This window comes from Anthonomus grandis, chromosome 13 (genome assembly GCF_022605725.1).
Source record: "Anthonomus grandis grandis chromosome 13, icAntGran1.3, whole genome shotgun sequence".
NCBI lineage: Eukaryota > Metazoa > Arthropoda > Insecta > Coleoptera > Curculionidae > Anthonomus > Anthonomus grandis.
This window is the reverse complement of record NC_065558.1, coordinates 19,681,106-19,694,926: the sequence shown is the minus strand read 5'-3', so window position 1 is coordinate 19,694,926 and position 13,821 is coordinate 19,681,106. Positions and strand designations below refer to the sequence as shown.

The 13,821-nt window shown below is 34.4% G+C and overlaps 1 protein-coding gene across 4 annotated transcripts in view; it reads right to left on the bottom strand.

The window, feature by feature from the left end:
- The window catches only part of LOC126743472 (uncharacterized), a 134,681-nt gene that overhangs the window by 115,671 nt on the left and 5,189 nt on the right, over positions 1–13,821 (bottom strand). Inside the window, exons 1-2 of one of the 4 annotated variants that reach the window (XM_050450561.1) lie at positions 12,550–12,710; positions 5,721–5,940 (exon numbers count right to left, since the gene is read on the bottom strand). The exons of 1 other annotated variant lie outside the window; for it this stretch is intronic. In XM_050450561.1, coding sequence (XP_050306518.1) covers positions 5,721–5,911 — 191 coding nt within the window. In that variant the 5' untranslated portion in view covers positions 5,912–5,940; positions 12,550–12,710. Of the gene's footprint in view, positions 1–5,720; positions 5,946–12,549; positions 12,711–13,821 lie in introns of those variants that run through there. 2 more of the 4 variants (XM_050450562.1, XM_050450563.1) reach the window with 2 other exon arrangements.

Below are 13,821 nucleotides of genomic sequence, written 5' to 3'. Positions count from 1 at the left end.
GAAAAATAACGAGATAGGATAGAAAATGAAGAGATAATCGAACTTCTTTTTGAAGCTTATTTTCTTGGAGAATGTAATCGTTGCCTTTTGAGATAAGGTTTGAAAGCTGCTAGAACCAGAATCGCCATTACACATTGCACACATACAGAAAGAGGAAGTTTAACGCTAAAAGAACTAAACTCTACGACCGAGTGATCGAAAATGTACCGAATTAAGGCACAATCTACAAGCGCGTACAGGTCGTGTATAAGTTTGAAAATTGGTGCAACGAATCCTTAATATATCATGTATTTACCAAACTGGCAGTATAAATCTGACAATAACTAATTAATTGACAAAAACGGTGCAACATCAATAATAAATATAATAACTAAATACATCTCTAAAAGTCTTGGCCCCCAAGATATTTAAATAACATTAACAAATTAAATTATATCTCATTTTATTTTTCATTCGATTAGCGCAAGGTGACAAATAATGCTTTAATTAATTTTCAAAATAAGCCAGAACAATGCAAGAAAAAGAAAAATATGTTTAAAATGGAAACTTTATAAACAAATTATTTGAGGATAAAAATGTGAGGCGCGAAAAACCTAAGTTTAGTAGTCTGTATTATTGACTCTTTATTCAATCAATATGTCTCGGCATTCCACGAATCAAGTTATTGATGAAGTTCTCTAGCATACTGTTCCACTCATCTTGAACCCTCAATTCCTGAAGCGTCAAAGAAGGATTGTCTCGATTGGATATTGCTCTACCAAGATAATCCCATACATGTTCAATGGGATTCCATGTCTGGAGAGTTCGCTGGCCACTTTATTTTTTGGATACTGCCTTTCGATTACATGTTTTCTACCCTTTGCTTGCGATGTGGTCTGGAACGGTCGCCTTGAAAAATGAAATTATTTCGAAATTCGTTGCCCAAATGTAGAATGATTGCTTTAATAATGTTATCAGTGTATATGGCATCTGTCATTGTTCCTTCTATGAGAATAAGTGGGGTGCAGCGACCATACATTATACCTCCCCAAAACATCAGCTTGATCTGAAACAACTTTCCTGGCACAAGTAAGTCGTTCCAATCTACCTGGACATCTCTCACTCTTTCCCGTGGACTATTACTCTGTAGGCCAAATTGTGACTTGTCCGAAAATAACACGTTACGCCATTGTGGTAAAAACCAATACTGGTGCCCATTGGAGAAGCCTTGCTTTATGTACAGGTGTAAGTCTAGGCACCCTTAAAGGCCTTCTTGCCCTTAGATTTGAAGAATTTAACCTTGTTCGTATGGTACTTGTCGAAACCACCCTCCATTATGTACGCAAAGAATGAGTTCGAGTAGCTCTTATCATTATCGTTTGCTTTCTCCAGGTAAAATTAACTAATATATAATAATCTTCCCTCTCTGATATCACCGTATGTCAACCATTCACCAGCCTTCGCGCAACGCTGCCAGTTTCCTGGAAAAGGGCCACTATGCGCCTTACCGAAGTTCGTGAAATATTCAAACGGTGCTTAATCTAATGATTTAAAAAAGTTTAATAAACCTTCCTAATGTTATGCCACTATTTTTGCCCGATCAAACTGAGAAATCAGCTTGTCTGGCATTTTACTTAAAATTTACTACGTTGCTACTTTATCACTCAGAATCAATTCAGAGCTGGCTCGTTTTATAACTTAGCTTTTTATTTTTTTTGTGGTGGCTTTTATAATGTAATAATTTGATATTGTATGAATAGTACTGATCGCGACATCTAGTGTAAAGTGGATTAATGGCATTGCAAAAATAAGTAAGAACTAAATGGCGCCAGCTGTTCTTCGCTTTGAATTTTAGGCAATTTACTGGAATCAAGTTGTTTTTTATCTCTCTCCGTTATCTATAACGTGATTTTTCTAGCTGTCTGTCTTTGTCATTGATCACATACGCCATGCTCCAGGGTCAACTTTTTGCGTATTGGTATTTTTGATACCGGGCTGTTGCTGCCATTATTTTTCCTGTAATTTGAATATTTTGCCTTTTGGCATTAGATTGATTTCCGTACTCTAAGTGGGACAACGCTGTATTGTCAATTCTTGCAAAACTGGTCTTACGTGAGATTATCCATCGAAGAAGTACCCAGAAATTGCATTTTGGCTTTCTTACCAAATGATGTGGTATTCAGATTAACAAGCTCAATTGCTCGAGGTTTGGATTCGACCTGATGGCAACACTAGGCATATAATGTGAAAGATTACTTTAATATACTTTATAAAAGACCCCACAACATCTTGAGGTAAGCTTGATTCCTATTCTTTGTTCGTTTTCTCATGGTTTTGAAGACCGCCATTTTTGAAGTTTCACGTGTTAATTGTAGGTCCTAGGTAAGGTCTTGTGCAAGATCTCATACAGGGTCTTAAGCTAGATCTTAAGCCAGATTTTAAGTCAGATCTTCGGTCAGTGACGTATTTCCATTCAGGACCATCCCGAGCAATCTCAGGTGCTGTTCCCATTTCCCTAGCATTAGAGCTTTATCAGGATTCCTTGCCTCTTCATGACATGATTGATCGGACCTTAGTCGCTAATTTATATTATTTAATGGCTCCTTAATTTATTCATTCAGTCTAGTGTTTTAAGTTCTTTCCTGGAAATTTACAATGTAATGTAAATTGCATCTCTACTGAAATAATAATTTACTCAATCCCTCTTAATTTCACTATCCTGATTTTCATGCAGTATTATATGTAAGCGACCGCACTGAAAGATATATATTTATATTTTATTTGATTTAGTACATACATGTTGTACAGTGTGCTGTTCAGTAGGTTACTAACTTTGGCCAAAGGGTAGTTACATACTAGCAGGATATTGATGTTTTAAAATGTTTTAGAACTTTGGTGCATAAAGTTTTGATTTCAGGGGTTGTACTTTTAACAAGAAACTGTCTTACAATTTTTACAGCAATAATTTATTTAAGTGTAAGGTTAAACAATGAACATTGACCAGAAATTGCATATTTTTATAATATAGTAGCGTTAATAATTGAAGCTTATTTTGTGTTTTACTAAGTGTTATATTTCTTTACATCCTTTTGTTTATATGAGAACCAATTTGCCAGTTTAATGTTCTTACAACTGGACTTTAAATAAACACTCCGAATTGGATGGCGCTTACAATTTAAAAGGTATGCCAACCCACTACCAATTAGTGTTCTCCAGACTGATAAGCTGCCGTTAGCATATGTACCACTCTATTAAAGACTTTCAACATCAGTCAATTTTTATTAAAAGCAAAAATCTAATAAAAAGTGGTTACAAACTGTCTGCGTATCGTCGACCCAAAATAATTTTTTTGCACAGATATTTATTTTTATGCTCAGATAAGAAGGTATTTATATAGAAAACATGACCATCTTGAGTTAAACACGGCAAAATTCAGCAAGGGCAGCCTAGACTTTTGGTGATGTGTTTATATAAAATAGAAAAAACATATAAAAGAAAAAAGAATGAAGGATACTAAGTATAATGGTGTAAATAAGGTATAACGATTGCAGTCAACATAGTAAGCAAGGACATATAGTATAACATAACTAAGTCTGTAAAAACACAGGACCTAATATGGGACAATGATATGGCTTAAAACCCAGAAGGCTTCTGACAATGCTGCTTCTGTCTTGATGGGATCAGCAACTTGATTCTGAAATTTTTGCTGAAGATTGAGATGGAGGAGAGCAACGTAAAAGAAGGTAATTTTTGGGTCGACGAAAAGAAATTTATTCCTCTCAGGCTTTTTCATTGTTATACTATCAATACTTACAAAGTATAATCAATAATTATTAATATTTACAACAAAACTACAAGAAATGGGAGTGTGTAACATATTCTTTTCGAACTTTTCAATTCATATCGGAGGCAGAGAGAAGTGGCAGGACTTCAATGAGCCTACATTTCTAAACAGAAGCACCATCTGTATACAGATGGCTCCAGAATGAACAATAGAGCTGAAAAGAGAATAAGTAGGGTTCTGGGGTGGGGCACCATATACCAGCAGATCATACTCGTTGGGGAAGCATGCTACAGTCTTCCAGGCTAAAGTCTTCGCTCTATAGAAATGCGGACAGAAAATCCTCAATTACGAACACCTCAATATCGTTGTATCAATCTGCTCAGACAGCACGACTGAGCTCCAAGCTCGTACTAAAGTGCATAAAGGTCCTAGAGGATCTAGTGAAGGGAGGCTGCAACGGTCAGTGGTTCAGCTTGTCTGGGTGCTCGGCCACATAGGCTATGTTGCAAACGAAGAAGTGGACTCCCTTGCTAGACTGAGATCTGTGAAACGGCCGGTAGGTCCTGAACCTATATTCGGTATAGCCAACTGGTACATCAATGAAGATTCTGCTGAACAAGTGGACCCTCGGGAGATGAACGGAAGCACTTGGTATGAAGGCTAAGGAATGCATAGATGAGCATGTTTCACTAAACGACTACTGCACTTAATAACACGCGAAATTCGGCTAGTGACAGGTCTTTTAACCGGACAGTGGCATTTAAAACGTCATTTCCACATCATAGGTATGCGGACAACCCAGAATGCCGAATGCCAGACCACGTTTTCGGGAGTGCTTAGTACTTATGATTTTAAATTGGACGCTTTGGTCTGGACACCCTTAACTTTAGCTTCATTTTGATAACCGCCACAGTATAGTGGTACAAGAAGGTTAGTACCTGAATTATATTTAAAATGCCTAAAGATGCATAATCTTTTCGTAAAAGAACTTTATTCAAAAATAAAAACTGACGGCCATGCGAGTAATAATTTATTGAGATTAGGTCGTGGTTGCGCCACGCCCCTAAAAGGCTAAAACGTGAAAAATAAAAACCCTAACGGTATAATATTAAAATAAAAATGATTTTTTTTTTAAATATATCCCTTTGTATAGTTTTTCTACCATCCCTTTTATATCCTATAATTATTCGAAAAACGTAAATATTGTTGTCGCATATAATTCCACTGGACAGCTAATGAGTCGTTTATAGTACTATCCAAAGTATGTCTATGAGATCAACTTGGGACGCGTCCCTGCGACGTCCCAAATATTTCATGAGATTTAACGGGACATCCCTGGGATTTATTCTATGTCCCATTTTTGTGTCGCTGGGACGTTCAAGAGATTGACTTATGCTGACTGGCTTGAAGCTTCGCCCTGGATTTCAAATCCTTCTAAGTCACCAGGCTTCTAAGCAGACGTTTAGAGAGACAACCCTATTTTAAAAATATCTGGAAAATGAGTAGATGTCTACACCAACCCACACTAGTCTTAAAATTAAGATTTGAACTAAATAATCTCAGAGTAGTCCACTACTACAGATTAGTAACGTAAGTGTGGGTGGTTGGAGGAGTTAATAAAAGGAGATTTGGTGAAATACCTCTATTTGCCACACTCTGACTTGTCCACTGTTATAATATAAATACTTAGAATACCATAAAAACAGATCTATACAAAACCTTGTTACAGGTCAATGAAGCAAGTTAGCAGTAGTAAAACCTTGCTGTGTGCCTAACCTATTAAAAAAATCACTTTAACATTGACGGATTTAGGCAGCTATCATATTCTCATAATTTTTAAATTTCAGCAGATATATTTCTCACATATTCGCTTTTTCCAACCATCGTAAAAAACATTTAAAAATGTGGCTTATTAGCCCTTAAAACTACAAAAATAACATAGAGCAATTTTAATTACCTTTTTTTTCTCCCAACATTATGTGCCAACACGTAAGCCACACCAGACAATATTCCGGCAACTAAACTGACTCCTAAGCCAGTAGTCACCATAGAGACTACATCGGAGGGCATTTTGAGAAATTTCGCCTTGCCAGTGGTTAAAAAACACACGCCTCTGGTTAAGTCACATTTTATAGAAACAGGAACCATAAAATACTCAGATTTGCTTTTGTATAAGCCTAATGGGGTCATAAAATGCATACATTATGTACTTTAAAAGATGCCATGGAAGTAATGGAGCTGTATCTGTATCTCGACTCATTCATATTTTTGTAGAAATGACGTTAGTTTAATATAAAAAAATTATTTACCAAATAATTTCAAAATGTAAACAAGAATAATTTTAACCTAATTAACATAGTATGTAATAAATATTCTTGCTGACGAAATTTATTAGCAGGGTACATTTTATTACTGACAAACACAATTAGTGATAAGAAAAATCTAATTTGTTATTAGCAAACGTACGTTTCATGTTTTATATGTTGTAAAAGTTATACTAAAGTTGTGTGGTTATCAGAAAATATGGGAAAAGCATTGCGAGATAACCAAGCTCTGATATTCAATATGGTATTTTGTAATTTTATTTGTCGTAACTTTTAAGCGTTTGATAAAACCTTGTATAAGAAGCGGAGAAATTGCTTACGTGATATTTTCAAAGTGGTATTTTCCATCTATATACATCTATAACAAATATATGGAACCGCTTTAGATGTATGTCCATGAAAGGCATATCTATATAAGTGCATATAGAAAAAGTCGAATGATATTGAAAAGCTTACAGAGCCAATAAATATGATTTAAAGACACAGTCGATACGTATTTTAAATTGTCTATATTTTAATATCATGTCTCAAATGTGAGATATGACGTCATCGATTTTTTTTAATGGCAACCCTTTTTTTTAATGACTATTATTAAAGGTTTCAGCCAGTTACGCAGGCGTGCTAATTTTAACGTTTTACTCCTTGTCTTCTAAAAGATATTTAACAAACATTATCTAATTTGAAAAATGAATTCAATTCAATAGTCTTTCTTTGTAAGTGTTCAAATTGGTGTCCATTTATTAATCGACAATACCCTAAACGGAACTGAAACTCGTTGGAAACATTTCTAATTATTTCGCTGGAAAATAGCCTACACTTCTGTCTTATTCGTTCGTTTAAATCCTCACAATTTTTCGGTCCGGAGACTTGAGTGGCCCTTCAAAGGGTCCTCCTCTTCCAATCCATCTACCTCAAAATACTAATCGACGGAAATACATCATCCAGGTACTCACAGACAGGCAAAATAAGGAGGCGGCGCCGTCCTGTTAAAACCAGATGTTTTTATTCGGGTCGTCAGCTTCTATAGGGAAAGGGAACAAAATACCCAAATTCGGAGCTAGGTCCTCTTGCAAGAATTCTAAATATCTTGCTTCATTAAGATTTTCTTGGAAGAGAATCGGTCCTATAACTCGATCATCAACAATCCCAGCCTAAATATTAACAGGATTCTCTGGATGTTGAGTGTGGCCTTCGCTTATCCAGTGTAGGTTTTTGCCTGCCCAATAACGACAATTTTGTCGAATTACCTCACCATTCAACATAAACGTTGATTCATCAGAAAATAGGACGTTTTCTATTTGTATAAATTTTCTGTCTAGTAGATTCATCATTTGTTCGCAAAACTGAAGTCGTCTATTCGAATCATTTTCGGTGAATTCCTGGAGAATTGTAATTTTGAAGGGATGATTTTTTTTAAGAACTCTTGCCACTGAAGACTGACTATTTTCATGTTCTTTACCTATCTACAGTACTATTGGGAACCTGGGGATTTTCTTCGAGAGAGAGAGAATATTAATTTTGACCTCTTTACTGAGCGCACTCCGATGATGATTTTTTGCTTATCTTAAACGGCCATTTTTCCGGAAATGTTTTTCGATCTTGCTAACTGTCCTTTGCGATATGAATGGTAAATCAGGATATTTCTCTTTGAATAAACGAATAAGTTAATTTTTTTTGTTCTTCTCCGATCTCCGTAGTCAATCATCATTAGAATTTTAATCTTGGGTGTCTCAGTTAAGTAAAGCATTTTACAAATGGCGAATAACAAACTGTGAAACTAACAATTTCGTCGCACAAATATGAATATGATACTACTCTCTCTACATATTTTTATAACTTATTTGTTATCAATAATAATAGTCTTTAAAAAAATAATAGATGATGATCGATCTTACATTTGAGACACCCTGTATACAATTTAAAATGCTAATTGACGTGTCTCAGCATATTTCCGAAAAAAAGAATACCATTGATATAGTGGATTTCCACTTGTAAAACAATTATTTTAAACATTATATGCGGAATATTTCATATGCGAGTACGTTTGCCTCAGAGCAATTTTAGATACATCTCTTATGAAATACCTTGTAATTTCTGTTGCACCGTTATTTATGATACGGTTTCTTAGATAATAATAGTTCGAAATCATCAATCTCTTGGTTATATGGCCTGATTTTCATTATAGAATATTATTATGCCACCGTCCCTAATAATAAAGGAGATTGCTGGGATGTACAGGATTAATTTTTATATTTGCACCCATACCTATTATATAGGAATGACTATAACTATTAGAAAGAAACTTTGATGACAAAAGTTGATGAACTTACACTCGACTATAATTTGGACTAAAAACTATAACAAGTTTACTTTTTTTAATAGACCACCTTTTACTTTGTCCAAAACGCAAGATGTTTTCTGGGGGCAGCCCATCGAAAACGTGTACCGCAAGGCAATAAAGGGCCAGAAAGAACTTCGGCAAAATTCAAAAAAACGTCAAGTTTGATTCTAAGAGGAACATGTTTTGACATAAACAAACACACAAAAACCTTCCACCCCGTACTAGGGATGTCTTCAACCAGGTCCAATGATACCTCATTAAAAAGTGCTTTTAATTCCCTATACTTTGCTACTTAGTTTTTGAATATCGATTTACTCTTGAATAATATAAAGCTTTGAAATACCAACAATTCTGGTGGTGTCGTTTCAAAACAAGTCAATGCTTGCAGAACTGCCAATGTATCAGGTGTTAACTTTGTTTTTTATGTATCCCTATAAGATAAATCCAGAGGACCTAAGTCTGGTGACCGAGAGGGCCACTTTCTGGAAATATTTGTCTAAATTTAATAACTTTAACTATATATCGCCTGTTACATATTCAGGAAGAAAAAACGGTCCTAGAATTAAATTTTCAAAGATATATATTCAAATGGTCCATATATTCAACTTATGGGAATGTTGTATGAGAGCTTCTTGAAAAATCCTTAAATTCATATGAGCTTGGTGACGACAACATTACTGATTACCAAGAAGATTTAAAACACGTTATATCTTTTCAATAAAATTTCATTCCGGACTATGTTTCACGCTACGAGAATAAGTGTTAATAGCACATAATCAGCTTCATCTTTAATGTACATATACTTTCACACAAAAACATCTTTAAAGTCTCCCTTTTTTACACAACTGTTTCAAAAATTAACAAGTATATGAAATATCGGACTTCCCAAATCGAAGACCATTGTTATGAATCCATTAAAAATTATAGTTTTGCCTAAGCAGATCCATATTAAGCAAATTACATTAAAAACCACTTTATTTATTCTTTTTCCGAATTTAACACTATTAGAATGTGACACTGTTTTCTTTTTTGTGAACGTGTCGTTTCGCGTTTAGAAGAATCATTTTGCTGATTTTTTTCTAATATGCCAAATGCGTACTTAACAGAACTGATATTAACAGACTACCTCCTAGACAAAAATCGGTGGCATACTTTAAAGGATGGTCTACCAAGAGTGTTCTTCAGGCTGTGATTGAAAGACAATAAAAGGAAAACAAATTAAGGAAGCATTAGACTGGGGTAACAATACAGGGTAGGAACACACTACTTTCCTTAAGTCACTTGGGTCAGATCCTCTTTGCGAGAGAGAACGGTGAGCTCGACTCTACGAGACTATCGAACAGAGAACGGAGTAAGTAACGGGTGCCCACAAAGGAGCTGTACTGTTCTATGAGTCCACCAAAACTTTGGTGTTTGGTCATAGACAGTATTCTGATATGCCTCAAGAAATCCTGATTAAAATCATGCGTAAGTAAACTCGCAGGTACATGTCAACGATGGTCTGGTTATGGTTGCAAGGAGATTTACTAAAGGAGTTTGCGACTGTAAGCAAGAACATTCAAAGATTGTGTGTGTAAACAGGGCTTCGATCAATCCTGATAAGAGAGAGCTCACAATTTTCACCAACAGAAGAAAACTTGTAGAACTAAGACTGCCAAAAAACCACTAATCACTCAAGTGTAAACTGTATACACTTGCACTATATATGCCTTAAAGGCCATCTAAGTGCCATGAACAATTTCACAGCTAGTATAGGAGGACGAGCCAGGCAGAAAGAAATTAGTTCAATTAGTGGTAGGAAGATTACGAAACATTAATTAGGCTCAAGAAATATGTTGGAATCTCTTTTCTAGAAAAGCAGAAATTGGATAATCTTAGCTGAGAGGGTCTCTTTTATTAGCAGAGCACGTCAACTAAAAAGTAATAACCTTTAGCATTATGGCATAAGAAGAGTGGTGTTCTGTTCTTATCTTAAGGATCCTTGACATAGGGTGTTTGTGGGTCTAACTGCTCAGATTATAAAGATATGTTCCTCAGGGGTCCAATCTTGGCCTTATTCTATTCCTGCTCAATATCAATGACCTGGCATACATGGGCACAGTTCCGTCTTACAACTGTAATTACAGATCTTTTGCAAATTAAACAAGAGTTCGACTCAAATCTTTTTTCTCTCAGTACCCAAAAGGCTCAAGGGGAACCCTGAAAGATGTAACCCTTGCGGGTCCACAGGTTGCACAATACACTGCAGGAAGATTTCTTGGAATCATCATGTTGCCAACCTTAAGTTTGATATTCACATTAGGGGGCTCGCAGGAAAGCCTCTCATCTGGATGCTATGTAGAGAACTTGGACCTGAGGCGGGGAGATCAGTGACCAAGTGATCAAGTGATACTCATAGAATCCCGGCTTCGTTATGCTATAAGGGATAGCATCTGGGGTAATGCAAGTGGTGAGTTGCTACCATTACTTTTTGTGATACAGAAAGGCGCCTTAAGTATATGTAAGGCTAAACCACGTAATTCTTCTAGGCCTTTGTTTAAATAATAAAAGATCTGCACGATGACTTGCTCATCACGATAATAAGAGATTTATGAAAATTTACGTACCAATTTTATTGTTCAATTTCCAAGATGTGAAACACGACCTCAGACTAATTTGTACTTGTATCCACCCATTCCTATATCCAGTCTAAATAAAAACTTGATAATCTTTGAAGAGCTTAAAATTTATAACCACCTCCTTCGTGTCATAAAAGAATTACCATCACTGGACAATTTAGGACTAACCTAAAAAAAGTTGCTGAGTGACAAACCCTACTACAGTCTGGATGAGCTTTACATTGTTTCTATTTTCTTCCATCATTTTCTTTATTTCCTCCATGTTGTTACTTTTTGTGTTTTCAGTGGTTCATGTGACACATGCATTTTATGTTAATTTTTATTATTATTTTGTTGTATTATTTTATTAAAATTAACTTATTTTTGACAATGTATCTATTAGCAGTTTAGAATTTCATTATTTTATCTGTTCTAAATGCTTTTGTATTTATAGTTGTACTCTGTGTAGTACTTTATTTGTCTTTGCGTTGTTAATAACATTTTATGAGTTGTAAAACAATAAAGCGATATTTGACTTTGAACGAGTATCAGCGTTAAGGAAAGAGGTAAAGAAAATAAACTTTTAGCCCTATTCGCTGGATACTAGTCTTAAATTTTAATTTTATAAAAAAGCAAGAGAAATATTTCCTTGATTCTCCAGTGAATTTTAAATATTTATGAATTTTGTTGGAAAATGTGAAAAATACATTTTTGCAAACTTAGTATAACTAAATCTGATAAGAAAAACAACAATATGTATACTAATAATACATATTTCATACAATTGCAAATACATAGAAATATTCTATAATAGACAAATTTAAAAAAAAAGTAGTTATAGTTTCAGAACAGAATTCGAGTAGTGCCATAAGACACCAAGACACCACGATCTTTATTTATTTATTAATTTCTTTATTCTTCTGGAAAATTAAAACGAATTTAAATTTATTTGTTTTTCGGTTACCTGTTAAACAATACTTTTTTGTAATAATTTTTTTATTATACAGATTATGTGTTACATGCACACATTAATTTCTTTATACAATTTTTGGAGTGAGAAAAATATAAATGACGACCTAATTCAGATTGAGAAAAAGGTTTTTGTTTAAGCCTGAATAACAATATTTTTATAAATTTTTTACAATATTATTATTTCAGTTGGTTTCATGTTTAAAGGTTTATCCTTAAATTCTCAAAAACAAATTACTCTGTTACATAAGAAACTGCGTAAAAAATCAATCAATTTATTAAATATTTGAAATTTTTAACGCCGCTAACGTATTCAATTGCAAAAAATATAAAATAATAGATTCTAGATGATGTGTAGTCATAGATGATAGTGAAGTCATTGATCCAAAATCAACAACAAAAAGTAAACATTTAATCTTTCTTTATATTATTGGGCGGCAACCTAAACTGATATGTTAGAAATTCAAAGTGTTATTTTATCATTAGATGCAGCTCCATTAAATTCCCAAGAACGACCAAATGACCACAATAAATTAAATTTAAAAAAAACTGTACCACAATTAAACACGCACTGGCACACTTTCTCGCCACAGAAACCGCGGACCACAAAACCCAAAAGACGATTTTCCGCAAATCACGAGATAAAAAGTTATATCGTATAAATTCGAAAAGTAATCCTCGGTTGACTGACGTGATTTTACTTGCCACGCGATATTGTCGACCTTGCGAAGGTAAATAAACGCAAGGTGTACCGATGTTTGAACGGAATTATCTTCCACTATCTTCTCAATTCGATGTACCGCTTACCGCCATTTGAAGATCGAGGAATAGGAAGAAAGAAGAAAGCCGGACCTAAAGATTGGTTATTAACTATAAATCATCAATACCTCTCACTGACTAATATTTAAAGAAGGTGGAGCTATAGCCTAAGGAACTGTTTATCAAGCATGTCTTAAAATTCGCTCGTACCATTTAATAAAAATTGTTTTATTATTTAAATTTTTGATCATATATTTTTTTATTTATAATGATATACAGGGTGTTACAAAATTAGGTGCAAATAATTTAAGAGCATATTCTTGGAGTTAAAATAAGACTTATATGTATAAAACTTAAATAAGACACGCGAATTGCTTAAAGAAAATCGATTATTTGGAACACTGACTACAGCTATAAGTCCCCGTTTTTTTGGGTGTTTGTGTGTGACATTTTCTATTCCAAAAATGGTGTAAACCCAATTTTAGGGAAGGATTCAGGGGAGCTTACCCTTATGAAGGCCTATTATATTTTATGTTTGTGATAATAAGCTTAAATATCTAGTTAATCATGAAAAAAAAATGAAATTATAATTACTTGCATTTTTTGGATACAATTCGATTTGACAAAAATTAAAGTTGTCACGGCCTACTTCGTTTTTTTATTTGATAATTTCATTGGGTTTAGTAATGCGCCTCTTTCGTTCATCAGCGATTTTCTCGAAAATAATTTATTGTATTAAAAAAATGCAAGACACAAAATGTTAGATTTTTTTCATGACTAACTAGTTACATTTTTTCATTTCTTATTGGAAACATAAAATAGGGGCCATCAGAAGGGTAAGCCTCTCTGAACCCTGCCTTAAAATTTGTTAAAGTTTTTGGGACGGAAAATGAAAAGAGCACTCAAAAAAGGGGCACTTGCAAATTTTCAGTATAGAATCTCAGTATAGTATTGCTCCCTACAAAGGAAGATTGGAGCTGTTAAAATTCAGAGCTGCAGGGGGTGCTGAAAAAGAGGGATTCCTCTTCTGTGACTAATACTAATCGATGACTTACTTGCCATCATACA